Below are 20,277 nucleotides of genomic sequence, written 5' to 3' on the forward strand. Positions count from 1 at the left end.
AGAGAGAGAGAGAGAGAGAGAGAGAGAGAGAGAGAGAGGGGGGAGAGAAAGAGAGATCGCTATTCTACAGACCTCTATTCTAAATATTTCCCAAACTTGAGTAATAAATAATTTTGCGAGGGAAAGAAAGAGAAACGGATGCTGACTCGCGTAGTTAAAAAACAATTACAGTCGCTCCCTCTGATTGACTCGTCCCGCCTGTGAACTTTCCATTTAAAGTAAGAGAATCAAAAGGTTTCTCGGTGGAGCCGAACTATCGAGCTGCGAGGACGACGATGATTACACGAATATTACTTGTTCCCGGGATACTCCTTCGAAGGCGCTATCGATTCGATAACGTCCATTAAACGCTAAATGCCTCGAGTTTACCGCTCCGTCAGAAGAGTAATTTTTTTTTATTCCGCTATTTGAGTAATACATAGTAAATTTCCTTTCCCGTCACACCTTGTTCCCCTAAATCGTCAAGTTTCGATCGTCGACTTGAAAACTTTTCGGAAAGCTGTCAACGCGGATTCTAGCAAAACAAATGCCCGTCGATAATTGCGTCGTATGTCGCTCGGAAGCTTAGCACTAATAACAATGATAATAATAACACTGTAATTAAAAATAACAGATCATAAACATCGGATAGATCTTTGCGGAAGTTGTAACGCTATCGATCATAATTTTTTTTATCCATCACTGTCCGCCAATTGTGAATTAATTTTTTTCAACTCTTTCCATTCGGTGCCCGGCACCTATGTTAAAACGAAGTACTTCAAAGATCGTAAAACGCGTCAGAAGGCAATGCAATAAATATTTAATTTTAAATTTATTTCACGTCTTTTACCAGAATTTCTTAGAAATTTGCAAGCAAAATCGCCCTTTAATCAGGTGGCTAATATTTTAACTTTCCTTTGGTAATTTAGCAAACGAGTTGAAGTGCTGAAAACTGTATAAAAGATAGACATTCTTAACGGTACAAGCTTTGTTATAAACGGTACGATATGTGATTATAGTTGATACCGTAATTATACAGAGTGATACAAACGCACGACTATAATGCAAAGTACCGGGATTTAACTGTTCTGCGATGACTCGAGTGGGAATGTAAGCCAACACACGCGGGGATAACAAATGACGATAGATTGGCACGGGTGATGAGATCGGCGGCGCGCAATCAGATTCTGAAAAAGAAACCGAGGTACACTCTTCAGCTGCGCAGCGCAAAATCAGGAAAGCAGAAGGGGAGCGCTCGCGTAAACATCTTCCGATTGGAATATTCCCGTTTTCTTCGCTGAAATCGGCGATAATCGCGTGGAACGTGGTCATCGATATCGTTAGATCGCGCTGAATCGCTCCTCGTGGGCTTTCTTGACGATCGCTAATTTAGAGTGAGGATCCGCCGTCGATAGTCCTGTGTATGGTGGTTCCCTGGTACCGTGGAGCATCAGCGTCCATTCTTTCAGCCATCCGTGTTGAGGCGTTTGAGTGTTGAAGCTTACCTACAAGAGCCCGAGGTTCAAATCGTGTTACGCGAGAGCGTAGGCGAGAGGAAAGGAACACGTAACGAAATTCGCGGAAGAAGACACGGGCAAACGAGATTTACCTCCAGCAACCAAGTTCCCTGAGGGTACTCTCCCCACGTGTGCGTCGTCATAAATGGCCACTTCGTGAATCCATCCCTGTGATCGTCATCGTTTACTCTGCGGCTCAGAATCATAGATCTGAAAATTACAGAGATTTATTTACATCAAACTGGTGGGATAGAATTTAAGACGCGGGGAAACTTCCCTAAGGAACTGCTGGAGTGATTCCGCACATTTTGCACCTTTTGCTCCTAAAACTATCAGTTCGCGAAAACATTTGTGTAATATACAAATTATGTGGCCTTTGCGTACAGACCGACAGTGTCCCACTATTAGGACTAAATCAGGGAACAGCATTGTATCATTGAAACTAAGTTTGGAAGCCTAAAAAGAAATCTATACTCGCTCAAATAAGTTATAAGTTAAGTAACTTATAACTTATTTGAGTGCATGAATTTCTTGTTAAGCTCCTAAACTTAGTTTCAATGATACAATGCCGTTTTCTGATTTAGCCCGAATATAGTGAGACACTTTCGATCTGTACGCATAAGCCTTATAATTTGTGTATTGCACAAATGTTTTCATGAACTGGCAGTTCTAGATGCAAAAAGTGTACAATCACTCCCGCATTCCTTTAAAGGAATGAAGAAAGGAAAGTGTTGTGTTTGATTGAATTGGTTCGAGGATGAAACGCGCGTGGAAGGTCGATCTGCACATAGATGAGAGAAAAGGAAGGAAATGTTTCAACCCATACAGCACAGCAAGGTTTCAGCAACATTGCAGCAATAATTTATCGCAAGATTGCAACATTGCCTAAACGCTGCGAAATGTTGCTGCAACGCTGCTGCAATCTTGCAGCAACGGTGCTTTACCGCTCTTTTAGATTCATAGTAAATGAAGATATGCAATTTAGAAATGTACATTTATATACACTAACTATTGAGGTAAAATCTCTAATCTCAGTAATTAGAATTTAAGTAACAACGATTTTTGTTTCGAAACATTTTCTCGGTTGAACAGAATTAGTCGTTAATTTAATCAATGCCAATAAGTCCGCAGAATGATACGCAAAACGTAGTAACTGTCACGGAACAGAGTATTGTAAAATATTAAGTATAGAATTTTTAATTTCGTAGGCGGGACAACAAACTCGCAACGTTCGTTGTTGTTTTTCTCTCGTCGCGGTATCGTACGACGTTACGCGGGCCATTGTTTACTTGAAGGTCGCCGCGCTATCATTCGCTCGCCGAACGTCGAGCCGGCAAGCAGTGGCGAGAGTCGCTCCGTGCGTAACGTCCCTCGATTAATTATTAAGTTTTTACAACTTGTAATGAGAAACGAATTGTATGTTGAGGCGACGGCTCTTTATTAACGTATACATAGATACTTCACGAGACTACTCATCTAAAATATGAATGTAAACCGTGGTACTTTGTCGCGGTTACATCTCGTTTACGCATCGCGCTTTTAATTATCTATCGATATCGTGTAATCTGTTGCAATTAATAACAATTATTGATCGCTGGAAATTTTGCCCACATAATTTATTTCAAGGATGAAATTGTAAAATATCGTTTCGTTGCGGACTAGTAACTACTTCTTCACCGCAGATTATGCTTCCGATGCTCGCGTTGCGTTTTATATCGCCATTTCAAAAGTGATTTATCCATTCTTCCGAATCAAAAATGCAAGTTGTTAGTTTGAGTAATTTGTATGACAGAAAATCACGCGATATTTGTTAATAATGTTTCGTGCGTTTCGCGGTATTTCACATCGTGTACGGGAGTGCCCGAAATTTCGCGCGATCGATGATTTTCGCGAGTGAGTGCTGTGTAAGTGCAACAAGGAAATCTGAGAGGAGGAGGAGGAGGCTTCGGAGGCATCGGGCAACGGCGGAGCAATCGTAAGGTGAGTGTTTAACATTATTATATTATTTGCTACTTGCGCAAAATAAAGTATCTGTTCTCTGTTTTCGTTTTATTTAATCAAAAAAAATTACACAAGGGGGAAACGTGTTGAGGGAATGAAGAAAGAAAAGTGTAACGTTTGATTATTGAATTGGTCGAAGGATGAGGCGCGTGTGGAAGGTCGAATTGCACATAGGTGAGTGAAGAGGGAGAAAACATTTTTGGAGTCATCGCACGTACATTTTGGGAGGGTTTTACGGAGATTTATTTACATCGAACTGGGATAAAAAATTAAGAAGGGCGGAAACTCGTTAAAGGAACGAGGCAAGAGAAGTGAGGTGATCGATTATTAAATTAAAGATTGAAACACGTGTGGAAGATCGAACTGCACATATGTAGGTGAGAAAGAAAGAAGAAAACGTTTCAAGTTATCACACGAGTATCTTGGACTCACAGTGGGCAAGTTAAATAGTTTCTAACAACGAATTAAAGTTTTCGTCTATTTTATATTCTGAAGAAACCCAAGTAGAACATCTTATTGTTAGTCATGAAAACATCGAGATGACGTCATTTTTTGGTCATTTTTTATGCATCATGGTGACGTCAAAATAGCCCACCGAGAGCACCTATTTGTGACATCATCAAAATGTAAAAATGATCGTGTTTTACAAAGCAAAGTTAATTAAATATTAGACATTAAAAATAAATTGAAGTAATATAAGATAAACACAATATATGACTGACCACGTAATCTGTAATAATATATTATTATACACATCACGAATGTCATAAAACAGCATGTCATAAATCAGTCATTGCAAAGTAAATCTCGATGTCGATCGTTTTATGACGTAGAATTCATCATTTTAATGTCACATTGGCGTTTTTGCGATTAACTTGTTCTACTTCCCTGCCGGAAATAATTCTACAAAATTCTACAAGAAAATTAAATATAACTGCCAGAATCTATGAAATTCTACATAAATTTAAAAAGTGTTAAGAAAATCAACATGAAAATGCTAGAATTGGAAAACTTGTGTTAATTTTTGTAACATTCAAGTAAGCAGATGTTTTAATTCTTTAAGATTTTGTTGTTTCACAAATTTTTAGAACCAGTAAAATTTTGTACTAATTTTTACAAAATTGTACATTTTCATGAAATATTACTCACAATAATTTCTTGATTTGAGAACAATGTAATTTGTGGTACTATTTTGTAGATATTTTTACAAAAAAATAAATGTTTCAACGAAGATATAAAAATTTCTACAAATTTCTATTTCAAGTCAATTTTTTGTAGTTATTTATAGAAATTTTTCCGCTAGGGTTGGGAAGATTCGTGGCGTTCGTCGTACCTGGTACCCATCGGGGACGTGAGGAACAACTCGAGATCACCGCGCCGAGTTCCATTCACGGAAATGACGGCTTGCACGTGCTCCAAGTAATTGACGGCATACTCCGTGCCGGCACACGCGTCGGTTTTAATCTTCACGAGAATCGACCGATCACTCGTGACTTTCCTGAAAGATAAAATGGCTCGTGGAAACGGATTGGCGACACGAGGCGGGCTTCGAGCAAGAAGTCGACCCTAGATCGTTTGGCGAATCCGTCGTTGAAGTCTAACATCGCGGTAACATTCGGTTCGTCTTCCCGCTCATTCACTCAGAATGCCCGGTTGAACTGTCAATCTCTCCGCAACGGCTACTTACTGCATTTCGAACGTGGAACCGGCTTCGCAATGGTATCTCGGCGGTACCGTCTTCCACTTTTTAGCTAGGGCTACCATAGCTCCCGCATCCAAGACGCCGTATCCGAAAAGATGATTGAACTCGAGCCCAACGCCGTTCATGGTCCAATGAAATCTGTCCTTCGCGTCGAACAGAGAGTTTCTTTTCGATGTTAGGACGGTCAGGTGCTGAATATCTCTCCAAGTCAATTGCGGGCTGGAAATTAAAGTTTCTTACAACTTGCAGCGTGAAATTATCGGTGCCGGCAAAATATTTGTTTTGTGTAACAGATTGACGGTACCCGCGTAAAATTGTTCGAAAACTCACGTAGCGAATTTACGAAAACGTACCAGAATACTAATGTAGGGACGTGAAAATAAATGACATGTCTTTACGCAGGTGATCTTTCACATTCAAAAGAATTAAATTTAAATTAGATATACCGGCCGGCGTTAAGAACAATATGTTAACAAAAAAAAAACAGAATAAACTCACTTGGCTTCAAGAGCAAGCGCGAACACTCCCGCGGCTTCCGGTGCCGCGGCGGACGTCCCGCTGTGAGTTGTCGTGCATTTTCCATACAGATCTGTGGTAGCCTGTAAAAAAAGCATACAACCGAATAGAAGAAAAAGGAGATATTTTCTTTATTTGGAAAATAATTCGACATATAGAAGAAGAGGTGTCGCCGCGAAGTTTCCACCTGAGAATACGTCTTCTTCACCGACACAATAAATAAAACATCAGTTTTGTTTACCGTGCCGATAAAGAAAATGAAGAATTGCTCTGGCAAGGGAGACTTTGCTCTGAAATCTCTGGCATTACATTCGTCTCTTCGAGCGACTTTAGGTAATCCTTTTCCTGATTCCTACAGTATCTACTTACCACCCCCGTGTTAGGGTCTTTGGCACCATTACTAAAGGTGGAAGCCAGGGTGCTGGAGCAGCTCTCGTCGTAATGGGCGTTCTGGCCGTCGTTGATGGCACTGTTGATACTGATGGTCCACATACTCGCGGCGTATCCATCACAGTTACAGTCGTCCTCCTCACCGCCGTCCCCGGACGCCCAGACGTAGATGTTGCCCAATCCGTTTCTGCCCTGATAGGAACGCGCGAGCAAACGAGCGACATGAACGAGCGAAAGCAACGCAATCTTTTTCTTTCTCTTCCTTTGAAGCTACACATTGAACTCCACTATTTTCGGGACACTCGTCATTCAATGATACTGAATCGTCATTGTGTTATTAAGCTCACGATCATTATTGAGAAATTGTAGGAGAAAGTGGACCGAAAGGGAGAATAACCCTACTCTTATTTAGCCAATATATGTCTCTTCAGCAATATTGGTCTAATGTCGTATCAATTTTAGGCCAATATTTTTATTACATTGTTAAATATCGGTCAATGTACATCCAATATAAATCTAATATTATATAATCATTATTGTATTTATATTTATTCCATAGCCAATATTGGCTTTACGTTGGACAATGTCGACCAATGCATTTCCAATATAACCGACATCGGGCCAATGTTTAACCAATGTTTAGCCAAATGCACTGTACCACTAGGGGAATCTTTTTATTTTGCATCTTGTAAAAGAAAAATCAGGATATCGATGCTTGAAAAAATTAAATATCTCCACAAATTCGTAAAATACAACAATATCTGCGAGATCTTAATCGCTTCGCATGCACGATCGCGATTTGCATTCCCTCGGAAGTCATCGAAAAGTCAAAATATTAGTCGTAGAGCAACCCAGTGATAAATGATTCGTCGAAACGATGACTGTCCGACTCGACATGAATTTGACGATGTCGATGTCACGTCTCGCTGGGAAGTCAAATTATGTTTCATTAAAAGTGTTAAATGCCAATCATCCTGACTTTCTAGAAACGATTACTTTTTTACGTCAGCTTGACTTTTTAATGGCTTTTTGTTCTGCTTGGGAATTTCCTCTCTCTCTCTCTCTCTTCTTTTTTTCCGACGCGAGAATTGATAGCGAGAAGCTCTCGTTGCCCGATAATGACTTCACCGTTAAAGGTATATCAGTGATTCTATTAATCTCGCTAATGGCACCCAACGTGACGCAAGTAATTATGCATGCCCGTACCTCATTGACGCCGCGAACGATGGCCCTCATGGTCGCGTTACGCGGCCCGTCCACCGTCTTCCCGTCGTCCGTGGGTCCCCAGGAGGCGCTGTAGATGTCTATGAGGTCGGGCTCGTGGCCCATGCTGTTCGCCTCGATCAGGTCGGTCATGTACGGCTGGTCCAGCATCCGGATCCCGGCGATCTTCGAGTCGTACGCCACACCGACGCCGCACACCCCGTTGTCGCGCGCGGCCGCGACCTCCCCGGCGCACCTCGTGCCGTGGCTACCCCCCCATGACAAAAGACCGCAAGGCTTTAGGTTCTCGGGCTTCTGGTTATTACGGCGCGGAAGTTCGCCAGGCGATTCACGCGCGCGGATGTGGGACGCGCCTTTGTTTTACTTTCAAACACGAGTGCCTTTGTCTCCACGCCCTCGGTTAAGAGCTCTCGCTCTCCACCCTCAACCGCGCGACTGCGTTTATCTACTTCTTCGACTCCTTGTTCAACTCTCCCTCATTCTATTATACTTTCGAAAACGTAATTCCTTCTTTAAATATACATATAAGACGTGCCCTTACCTGTTAAACCAGTCGTCGGTGTATCTCGGGTAAGGATAAGGGTCGTTGCTGCTGAAATCGTAAGAAGCCTTGGCGTTCTGGAAGGAGACGTCGACTTTAGTGACCCGCGATCATTAATTCGTCGCGTAATGACATATTTAGTTACGGCGGCGCGTGACCGCTCTGGGCAGACGAAATCAGCAACGACCGAGTCGTGCGCTGATTTTAATTACGACGGCAGCGATAAAAAGGACGGCTCGGCAATGGCGCTTTGTATAAACCGTGAGTCGTTAACTTTTGCGCAGAGAAATAAATAACGGCACATTAAATAATATCACAGCCAATTTATGAGCAGAAATAAGATTTTAGAATACGATAAAAAAACTCGTTTAATAAAATGCAATAAAATAAATACATCAGTGCGGACGTTTCGATCTGTCATCCTCAGCAAATTATAATACAATAGAAAACAGTACAAACCGCGAGAAATAGCCTGTTAACACGAAATTTAATTAAAACCAGACCTAGCGCGTGGTGCAGTTGACTTAATAACGTAGTAAAGCGCGATCCGCTAAGTGAAGTCAAGATAAGTTTTTTGTGTCGAGCGGTAAAAAGGTGTAGCCTACGTTTGAAGGTACGATTATGTCGTTCCATTACAAAGTCAAAGTGTCCAACAAGAAAACTTGCAGTCAGGATTAAAAAGTTTAATTGCCTCCTCGAGTCGACCAATCAAAAGTATTCGTAAAAGACATTGTTAAGTAGACGGAGTGATCGGCTAGTTTCAAATAGCGTTCTGCTCTTACGAGACCTGTTCGTGGACTGATCGGTCGCCGGAATACCGTAAGCCGATTATTCTTCCTTACTCTTCGCTCTAACCGCACTCGGGGTCTCGTTTCTCTGGGATTTGGAATTCCTGACGTGCTTCCACGCGCCAAGAATGGCATCCGTGCGAAAGTATGACGGAAATATTCGCGTGATCCCGTTTGTTGTAGCGTGTAGTTAACGTACTGCGTTATTATTAATGTCAAATTACAGTCGCGGATTTATCGTGGCAGAAATATTACGCATCAGCTCCGCACTCGTTACGTCGCAAACTTTTCGAGCGGAAAGTCTCATCGTCGTCGTCGTTTTAACGCAATTATCGAAATGTCGCGATGCGATTAACGCTCGTTAAATTGGCGCGGGAAGGGTTTGTCGTAGTACTGTAGTGAAATTAAAAATAAACTGGCAACTGCGAAGAACATTTTTATCGAAGCTATCTGGCTCCGGTGCGATCGTTCCCTTTAAAAGACGTCGCGCCCGAGACTTTCCGGCCGGCAGGCCTGACGTTACAGTGACGACAAATAACGACATTTCGACGTCAAAATGACGACAAATGGGGTCAGCTTGCTAGCCGAGTTAAAATTAATTATTGATAGGGGCACGAGAAACTCTTCGCGGTAAAATACCAGCGCTCCAACGAGTATGCTTACATAATTATATTTGAGATCCGGATGCATGTAATCGACACCTGTAATAGAACAATAGAATTATTAATACATATAGATTTTGTGTTGGCGGCGGCGTTACGCGCCACGTGCGACGTGTAACGTAAATAAGCCCCCGAGCCCCGTACCGCGAAAAAGAAGGCACTACAGCCGAGAGGGAGGACAGCGGCAAAGTGGCAATTTCGCTCCCTCGTTAATGACAAGCGGTCGGCATTAAAAGGACTCGGTTGGACAATCTTATTATACCATTCGTCGGATCCTGCAGTTACGAACGGACGCTCGGAAAATACGTCTCTTTCTCTCTCTCTCTCTCTCTCTCTCTCTTTCCCTCCCCGTCTCGGTGAAACGGGAGAGAGAGAGAGAGCGAGAGCGTTGCGTAACTCGCGCTACCCTCTCGGCGCGATATCGATTCCAAAGCCCGCCAGTTTCCAGGAACTGCACTCGAGGGCGCGTGTAATTTAACGCCGTTTTGACTTTGCAACAGTCCCCCAGCTCGGTGACTTTGATTCGTCCGGCAGGGAAGGAAACAAAAATGAAGAAGTAAGGAGCTAGAGAAAACGCTCCCCCCACGTACCGTCGTCCATTATAGCCGTCGTCACGTTCTTCCCTGTGACGCCCTGCGCCCAGGCAGCCTCGACGTTCAGGTCCAACTTCGGCTTACCGCCGTTCTGCCCGACGTTCTTCAGGTACCACTGGTACTTGAAGAAGGGATCCGTCGGGTCCTTGCTCGCCGGATTCGCGGGATTCTTCATTTCGTACAACGGCACGAGGTTGTCCACGCTCAGGGGCTTGTAGCCCCTCTTCACCCTCTTGAAGCCAGCCTGCTGTATCGCCGTGGCCACCTAGAGTTTTATTGTACTTCAACCCCCTTTTACGACGCGCTTTTGAAACACAAGAGGGAGAGGCACCGATGTCTCCTAACCGCTTGCCATTCTACATCGAGGTGGATATTGACGCAATCGTCTCGCGGCATCTAATCCTCCAAACATTTGAAACAGCGTTTGATTGACGATCAGCGTGATATATTTTTTTCATCTCGACGAATCTTCAACTAACACAAACCGATTGTTGCACGTTGAACCCGCCAATTGGATTGCGCTAAGGACGAGAGGTTTAATCACTGCTCGTTTGCGATAAATAATTTGGAACGCAAAGGATTCACGACTTGATGGTCTAAATGTTATGGGAATTTTTAGATGCACCTCTCACATGCACTGACAAGCGTACACAGTTAATAAATTTGTGTTAAATTTAATAGATGTTACATGTCCGCATAAATTTTTGTGTTTATTTAATATAATATATTAAATGATGATTTATTTGATATAATATATTAAAAGATGACATTAATAGTACGTTAATGTTTTAACGTAATATAAATGCAAATCTTAAAGTTACTTGAAATTTAAATTTTGTGTAAAATTAACATATTTTTCATGATAAAATTGTCTAAAAAACGTTATTTTTACATTACACAAGTGTAATAATTCAAACTTGTTAAAATTAACATTTTCTTCCTGTAAATTTTAACGAATAAATCCTGTCACTAATAACATTGGTCTGCAAAACTGAACTCGTTTTCTGCTTCGAAAACGAAATCAGCCAGGCGTTATTAATGTGGGTCGTCAAATCCGAATATGTTAGTGAAAAAGTTAAATTAACTCTAGTTTAGATATTATAAGAGATTAAAAACCCCCAAAAACTTTTATGCCGCTTTTATGATATTTTTGGTCGACTGTAACTTTTCAACGAATCATTTATCACGTTTCGTTGTAAAGTTACAGCCCGAAAATAACAATAAAGCGGTTTTTGAGCAATTTCAATCTTCCGACGTCATCGAAACTAGAGTTAATAAAAATTTTTCACTGCTATATTCGGATTCAGCGACTCCAAATTAGTCAAAACTGAATGATTTCGTTTCCGAGGCATTTTTGTAGACGAGTGCAATACGGACGTAGGAATCTATTGTGTAAAATTAAAAACGGGCACGTTGTGTTATTTTTACACATTTTCGTTTTAGTTGTTTCAATCATTTTACACTCGGGTTCAGTTGACACAATAGCAATACGTTGACTCAACGCGTCGCATGGATGTGTTAAATATTTAAGACAAAAATTATAACCGGCATATTTTTTAACGAGAAAACCTCAAGTTTTCAACCGTATAAAGCTCATCCAATCTCAATTCTCTACAGAATAGAAAAAAAGAAACAAAGTCACAGCAATCTGACTCTTGCTCAGCTACATTAGCATTTTGATAACTTCTAACCCGATAACTTTTTTCACTACAGTGAGAATTGTCACGCAGTCGTGACCTATCGCAAAGGAAATATAATATATCAACTTACCAAAGGGTCGACCTTTAATTTTCGCGTGTGCGGCACAGACCGTTTACTCCGTACATGCGGCAAGGCTCTATGTACGAAATGATACTCCGTCCGACTGTCCAGTACCTACAAAAGATTTTTACTTTTACTCCTTATGCCCAGACAAGGGTGCACTTCACAATTTAGTAAAATAAATAAATGGACAAACTCTCGATAATATAAACACAAAAATAACAATTGGACAACGAGAGTATTATTCTTACGTGTGGGTCATATAATCAGCTGTAATCAATTACGATTACAAGTCGTGGAAACAAATTGACGATAACGTTTCGACTCCAATTAACGTTTCGACTCCAATTTCAGTTTCCAGTGACTTCGACTTGAGAACTTCAATTGGACTCTGATTTCATCTTCGTCGCAAATACTTAAGAATCAATTTTTCCCCGAAACAAAAACGAGAGAATAGAGTGATCTAAAATAATAATAATTGATTCTTAAAACCAGTTAAATCAATTTATTTGGACGACCTCTTTTTCATCGCAACGAATGTCCCGGGCGCTCGAAGACGAAAGTAAGCTTCTTTTCCCTCAATGCGTTATATATAACTTTTTACGTAACTTCTTCGGTGTGAAGTTTCTACAATTTATAGGAGGGAACGAATCTTTTACTCACTCGGACTTGCATATAATATAAGGTATAAATATGCTATTCAATTCTGTTGATTCATTTCACGATTATCGCGCAGCTTATGGTTGTAAATCTCTTTTACACATAAAGGAATGTAACAGCTCAGCATACGTGCATTCTGTATAATTCTACTTACCTACATATGTAATTTTCTCTTTACAATATGTGGTTTCTCTCTCTCTCTCTCTCTCTCTCTCTCTCTCTCTCTCTCTCTCTCTCTCTTCTTGACGAGAATACCATTAATTCCGTCCGCTGAGGGATTGAAAATCGAGTGTATCGCGAATGACGACACAATACTACGCGCACAGAGACAGAGGGTGAGGTAAACTTAATACCTGGAAGAGAGGAAAAAGCAAACAAGATCCCTAAAGGCGGAAACTCCAGAGTAATACGTAGATTAAAAGTGTCGCCCTCTTTCTAAACATCTTTAATCCGATTTCCCGATACGCCCACGTTGGCAAATAAAGAGAGTGTGTTATTGAGATAAAATAATTGGTTTTCTAGTAATTACGTAGGAATAGGCCGTCGCGTAAATGGCGAGGATTGTCCCGGCGCGGGGACTGTTTACGTAAATCCTCGTTGCGGCTTACGATTGCCAATGGCACCGCGGCGGAAAGAAACGGGAATGGAAATCAGGATTGTCCCCCGTCACTCCAAAATAGAAAACTCCTCCGAGTTTTCGTTCAGCCGGCTCCCCCCTTCCTTCTCGCGAATTTTCAAACGTACGTTCGTCGCGGCGCCCATGCGATTCTCGGAATTAATGCCGCTACAATTTGCGAGATGAAAGGCAATGACAGCCGTTCGACAACTTGTTAAACTGCAGAAGGGCCCTCTTAATCGATCGTGTCAAGCGCTGCCCAAGTTTGTGCAACATAAAATCAGTCACTGTCAAGCGTAGCAGAATTAATCGCATCGCGATGGAACCGATCGATCCGGACGATAATTTAGCCCCCATATCCCACGGTGGTTAATCGTACGAGACAGCCAGGAAACAGTTTTAATCGGAAGAAGCTACGTCACCGCGCCGGTAAATAGAGCTTACAGGATATCAATTTCCTCTACATTGGTAATGTTGCATCAGAAACGTTTATCTAATGCCGCGTGGCCGGTTATTGGAAATACAACCAAATGATTCTGTGTAAAAAGAGAAGTGGATTGGAAGGAAAATCCGTTTACGCAAGGGAAAGTCGCGCCAGCAGATCGTGAAAGCTCTGTTCTCTCTCCTGTTTTAAGTTTGTTGCAATAAGAATCGAGAAACTCATTTCAACAACAATAAACAAAATATAAGTAAAAATACAGTGCTTCGTTAAAAGGAATAGAGATAAGTTTCTATTGCTGTGCATACATTTAGTCAGCAATTTTGTTTGTCGTCCGTTGTTCTTTTAAGCGGAATATTTCGTACTTTTGTTCATACATTGAGAGTCATTGTTGAAACTACAACTCCGATTGGAAAATGTCTTGCATCATCCGAGAAGAGGAAATTTCACAATGGTTACATTAAGGTGATTGCAAAACGCAGCGGTTTCGTAGGAATAACATTTCTAAATGGTATTTGCTCAAACACTGATACTCTCAATTTAGGGGATAAATCATGCACAAATTGTTTCAACATTTAGAAGCAAAGTTGCCCAGTAACTCAGTTACGTGTAATGAATTTTTATAAGAGGCGTGGGCCTGGATAGCTCAGTTGGAAGAGCATTCGCCTGGCAAGCGGAAGGTTCGACTCCTAGCCCGTTACTTTTCTCGCCGAAAATTCATAACTACCTTCCCGAAGATACATCCCTATTTATTATCGAGGCTAAATGTTTAAAAAAGGTTTAGCGTGGAACGTATTTACCGCTGGGCCTGCTCTATCTCATCTCGCGTGAATTTTACTTACGAGTATGAGACGCCACGTAGCGGCAGCTCGTCGTAACACGACAGCAATTTAATTGTGCAAATATTCTGCAAAGGTGATCCGCCAAAACGCAGCTGTTTTGCTGACGTGCCGTTTAGAAATACGTTGTGCAAATATTTATCAATATTTGACGAAGGGGTCTCCATTTCTGCATATATTGTTCGAAATATGTACGCATACTTCCAGCGTTCCAAGTTTCATCCGGATTTCGTTACACAATTTGCTAAATATTTTCCCATCGGGGAACGTATATAATATCGCAGGAAAATAAAAGCTTATTCAAATCCGAGAGCAACGTACAAAGTTTTAATCTTTTAACGGCGATTTACGAAGAAAAAACCGGAATCCTGTTTAAACTTTTAGAAAAATGTTATTCCGCGTTTGTATACCCGCGTATCACCTCTTCATCTAAAACCGCCGTCATACTCGGTCGTGTCGTTAATAACTACTTGGTGTACGTGCGCTGAGAATCACGTGTCCCGATTTTTAAAACAGTCCCCTTTTCCCGGGTATTGATTTCGTAGTAACTTTACACCTCGTTTCGATGCAGACTAGGCCGCCGTTCAATTAAACTTCGCCAATGGACGCTCGCGTTAACTAAGTTTGATTTATACGAGCTCTTAGCGTGATGAAAAAAAAACCCTGCATTTATCGAGGCAATCGCAAATCGAAAATTATAGCCAATCGTCGCAATCATCTTTCATCCCGTTTATTCGCAAATATCGTTGTGAAACTTGCGCGTAACACGCACGCCGCGCGCCGGTGGGAGACTCTTCTGAGATTTAAAAGAAAAGTTCTAGGCGTGGAAAAACACGACGGCAACAATTTTCATTTAAAAGACTTCCACCCGATAAGTTATAAAGGCGGCTCTCTTATAGCAAAGTCGAGGCTCTCTATAAATAAGAAAAGATCAAATAAATGTCTCGACCATCGCTTGCATCGCCTCTTGCCAATTATTAACGAACTCACCCGCGCTACTTGGATTTTCTCCCCTTCACCGCCACGTACAATAAAGTACGTCGACTTGGCAGCGGGAAGAAAACGCGGAAGACGGTTTTGTTCGAGCCGAGCCGCGGTTCTTACCTTGCCCGCAGCGAGAACAAAATGTTTGCGGGAAAGATGTTTAAGCTCCTCGTTTCCTCCTATCTTTCCACAGAAAGATCTTTTTTATAGGCGAACTCGGTTGTGTGCACTACCGCGCGCGGGGACGCGCCCTCCGGAGACTGCTATAACACGAGGGTATCAGATGCAGAAGCGTGATATGAGCGCGTTTCGACCGAGAAAATATCCGATATATATTCTGGTACAAAAAAATGGGATAATATTAAGCTGGACATTTTATCGATTAAGACGTGTATTTGCGTCGAGAACGCGAAGCTATCAAAATGTGAGGTGCGAGAAGTGTTGTTCAATCATAAAAATATATAATATAGCTACATGTAGATATATTCAAGCATAATATATTATTATACCATTGCGTATCTGTAATTACTAGTTTTTAATATTATGGTTTTGTCGGGGTTGGAAAGGTTACTTTATAAAAGTATTTAATTACAGTTGCAGTTTTTTTCCGCAAAAAATGTGACTAGTTACAGTTACAAGTTAGCGATTGTGAAAAGGTTGCAGTTACAGTTACTCCAAAAGTAACGAATCGTTACTTTCTTGCAATAAAAATGAAAATATCAACTCTGCATTCGAATAGTAAAGTGTCGATAAAGGCGTTTATGCGCAAATGCAAGGCCTAATGCAATCTGTGGATGTTTAAAATATATATATATATAAAGTAACTATTATTGTAACTAATCGATTAGTTACCAATTATCGAAAAAATGTAACTGAGTTAAGTTATAATTACAGCTGGAAAGAAAGTAACGGAGGTATGTAAGTTAGAGTGTTACCAAAACAAAGTAACTGTAACTGTAACTTCGTTACAAGTAACGAGTTACTTCCCAACTCTGGTTTTTGTAATTAAAAACCTACGGAAAAGGTGCAGAGCTATTAAAATGTAAGGTACGCGAGGAACTATCTAATTGCAAAAAATATAACGTTTATTTTTGCGATGGCCCTCGCGGGTGTTGACGCAATGTGATTTCTGCCCAGTGCTCTGAATGTCAACGTGAAGAAATTCAAGCAAGCGCGGGTAAACGGCGGGAGTAGCTATGACTATAACGTTGTATTATTTTAATTATTATGTTTCTGCAGTCAACAGTATATTTTTGTAATTAAAGACTACAAGGCTACAACGTTACATTATTATACTGATACGTTTCTACTAGTCAATGCTGTTTCTAATATTGCGGCTTTACAATTAAACAGTCTCGCGTATGCCAGCCTCGGCGTGCACCGTAAGTACGCGCGGTTATTGTAGCGCGAGCGACCGAATTTGCCAGTGATTGCGGCGGTCCGACAATCAGTGGAGTACGTCAAACAGCGGGCAGACGTGGCACTGATTGCGAGTCTGACGCGTAGCCTGGCGTCGCGCGACAGCAGCAGAGTATCGATACATTTAATTCCTCGCGGGCCGCGGTTCTTTTTTCTTTTTTTAATTAAACGAGCGAAACCGTTCGCGAGCGCACCCGCAGCACGCGCCGTCCAGGTCTCCGTATTTGGAGGCCGAGGCTAACGATGCCGTGGACGCTTCGATCGATGACTCCGCTTAAAAATTTACCTGCTCCCGCTGCAAATATCCGCGGGACTTTCGCGAATGTGTGCCACTCGTTGGAGAATTAACGACCGGAGGTTTCGAGACGGATACACGTTCGCTCGCGTGTTGCTTTACTTTTTATTTGTATGCAAATATCAGCGGGATTTTCGCGAATGCGCGCCACTCGTTGGAAAAATAACGACCAAAGTTTTTGAGGCGGACACACGTTCGCTCGCGCGCGCGTGTTGCTTTGGCTATTCGTTCATATGTGTAGTTTAAAGTTTTTCGAAAACGGTTGCGGATCTGTGCCGACTCTGACGGACGACACTTTGAAAGTATCCATCACTAATTTATGCGCGCAAGCGAATTTTCGTCTCTTTTCTTACAAGGTGTATTTAAATTACGGAAACGTTGGATATATTTTTTTACACGTACGGTAATGAAATTGACAAGTTCCCTCTACAAAATGGCGGCTGATTCATTTTCTTCGACCTATTTGTGACGAAGTAACAACGATTTACTTCCAACACAACTCTAATGGTCCAACGTAATATTTCCACGTGTATGATAAACTGCGTTATGTCCGGAAAAGAAATTGGCGCGTAGTACTAATGTGGAAAGAAACGGTATATAGATTCACGATTTTCAGAAAGATTTAAGATTTGCAAGTTGGGCTACCTACATCTTGCCTTGTGACCCACATTGGCGTGTTACCACATATTGTCTAATGGTCACCCTGTGTGTTTAGAGAAAGAGAGAGAAAGATTTTCATATCGCACGGTGGTGCAAACAATTTGCCGAAATCGCTCGGTCCAACGATTCTGGTATTAATCCGAAGCGTTTGGAAAATACAAAAAAAAAGACGTGAGAGAAGTGCCGGAAAAAAAATGTTTCACGCATGGACATGCATAAATATACAATATTATATCAAATTGTACATGAAATATGTCCATACGTATTTTTACATTGCATACTTCTCATGTAGTTCTATATAATTTGACAGATTTACACATGTTTTCATGTGGACAATTTTTAAAAGAGAAAAATAGTTTATTTATAATTACACGTAACTTTATACAATTGTACACAATTACACATAAGCAATTTTTTACAGTAAAAAATTTTTTATATAAAAGCATATATAAATCTACAAAAGTATACAGAACCGGGTGGAATTGTGTGAAATTAAATATATAAAAATATACAACGTGAAAATGTATGCACGGACATTTTTTTATGTATATTTTTATACAATCCTATGTATTTATTCACGCGTGAAACATTGTTTTGCCGGGGCTGTGACACGTCAATTGGCACGAGATGCCAATGAACGGGTTCTGTCGGGGCGGCGTGCTGGAAAACACGGCCGCTAATACAACGCAATCCGTTGCGGAGCAATTGAACGCGCCGCAACGGAATCGGCGCTCGTGCGGTTTCTGCGCTCGCGACAGCGCGTACAAAAAGAATATTCATTCCACCCCGGCCCGCCCCGCTCTCCTCCGCGGTGTCGTTTCGCTCGCCGCTAATTAATCGGGCGTCAAACGCGTCGGGAAACGCGCGGTTTACCGTTCCCGGGATTCGCGATATCCGCCAATCCTCGCGCACCCCGGCAGCGAATAATCGCGGATCCAACACGCGCATTGCGGCGCGCATTGTTACCCGCGGACGTCTCGCTTTCGTGACATTTATTGGAGAACCCAGTGGTAGTTGAACTGTACATAATGGACGCCCGTTTCAACGGCGACGGCCAAGTTTCGCGGACGAGGGGCGCGCTGACACCCGAACCGGAAAGCGTTCTCCATTTCTCGCGACGCGAATAGACGCCATACGCGGCGAGGGCGAACTTCGGGGGGGACGTCCGATCGTTACGCGTTCGCCGCGTGATTTGCCGTCCACCTGGACCCTCCTCTCCGAGCGATCCGCTTCCTCCAATTTCATCCGACCTCTGCGGCGCTACATTTCTCGCGTTCGAGACGAATTGGGGTGGCCAGCTGCGAGGCAGGAGGGACGGAAACCTGGAGGGACGAGACGAGGACGGAGGAAATCTGTAAAGTTAGGGCGGCCGAGGGAGAACAGCTTCAGAAGGAACTTCTTGATCAACGCTATCCATCTATCAATATAAAATATGTACACGCACACATACACACAGCACATTGGCTGCGTTCAGCGGAAAAAGCTGCTGCACAACAGTTGCAAAATTCGTATATTTGGCTGGAGTACGCTTACTTTCTGCCATATTCTGCCACAATCGAGAGCATACGCCAAACAGGTCCAAGATCTTTGCAACAGAAAAGCACAGTCTTTTCCGCTGAACGCGGCCATTATATACGTATACAATGGGTACGTATAGGTGCGTGGTCGAGTAATGGTACTCCGGGTGACACTCTTGTTGCCACCTGGAGCGTCCGCGCGTCAGGGTGACTTCGGTCAGGGGTCGGCGGGTATTTCGGGGACTCACCGGTCCGAGATTGACGAAGCCGTTCCTCACCGCCACGCGATCGGCTACGTGCCGCTCCTCCGGCTGCCGCAACCTCACCAGGAACGTGTTGGTGAAGACCTCGGCGGTGGTCGTGCCGGCGAGGACGAGCAGCCCGATCACCGCGAGTAGTAGCATCGTGACGATAGGCGGCCGGCGTGGTGGGTCCAGATACTCGTACTCCGCATTCGCGGGTTCGGGGATACTGGACGCTCGATGTACTCGGCTACTCGAGGTACGCGACGGTACTACGATCTTCGTGGCGGCGGCGGCGGCGGCGATGACGACGGCGGAGGAAGAGGAGGAAGAGGAGGAGACGATGGCGGTGGCAGTCAGTTCACAGACACACGGTGAGGGACCGACGAGGGAAAATGAGGGGTGGAGGGTGGAAAAGAGAGAGAGAAAGAGAGGAGGCCGCTTCCTCCCCTGGCGAACCGCGGGGGTTGAACACGCCGCTCGGCGGACTCGGCCGACCGGAAATGGAGGAGCTCGTAGCGTGGACGTGCGACGTGGCCCACTGGGTCCATCCGAGCGGCGAGATACAGGCGCGCGATTATCGCGCGAGAGATAAAAAAGGGCTGAGAAAGAGAGAAAGAGAGAGAGAGATAGAGGGGGGTGACGTTTAACGCGCAAACGCCGCGAATTTCTCCGAGAGGAAGTCGCGTCCGACGAGAGGAAGTCCCGCCGCGTTTTCCCGTTGGATCGCGCGCCGCTTGGTCGACGGAGTGGAGGAGCCGAGAGAACGAATTGCGAAAGGCGGCGAGGGGATAGAAAAGGATCCCCGCTCGCGTGGTCGCGCCGCGTAGAACAACGAAGCGGGCAGGTGATAAACCTCTCGCGTGACGTCACTCGATATATTGATTAAAGCGGCGTCTCGACGTCGACGTCGGCCAGCATGGGAAATTCGG

The 20,277-nt window shown here is 43.0% G+C and overlaps 1 protein-coding gene across 1 annotated transcript; it reads right to left on the minus strand.

The window, feature by feature from the left end:
- Nucleotides 1-364: 364 nt before the first annotated feature.
- On the minus strand, nucleotides 365-19,969 carry LOC105561866 (neuroendocrine convertase 2; the record flags this gene model as incomplete). Its single annotated transcript, XM_012012220.1, has 12 exons — nucleotides 365-1,484; nucleotides 1,589-1,706; nucleotides 4,831-4,995; nucleotides 5,185-5,418; nucleotides 5,698-5,798; nucleotides 6,085-6,297; nucleotides 7,312-7,576; nucleotides 7,871-7,947; nucleotides 9,322-9,359; nucleotides 9,911-10,178; nucleotides 11,684-11,788; nucleotides 19,352-19,969. Coding segments are annotated over 12 exons (2,367 nt in total), but the record flags the coding sequence as incomplete, so codon positions are not given.
- Nucleotides 19,970-20,277: the final 308 nt, after the last annotated feature.

Source organism: Vollenhovia emeryi, unplaced genomic scaffold (genome assembly GCF_000949405.1).
Source record: "Vollenhovia emeryi isolate VEMERY1.0 unplaced genomic scaffold, V.emery_V1.0 DF939199.1, whole genome shotgun sequence".
NCBI classification, from domain to species: Eukaryota; Metazoa; Arthropoda; class Insecta; order Hymenoptera; family Formicidae; genus Vollenhovia; species Vollenhovia emeryi.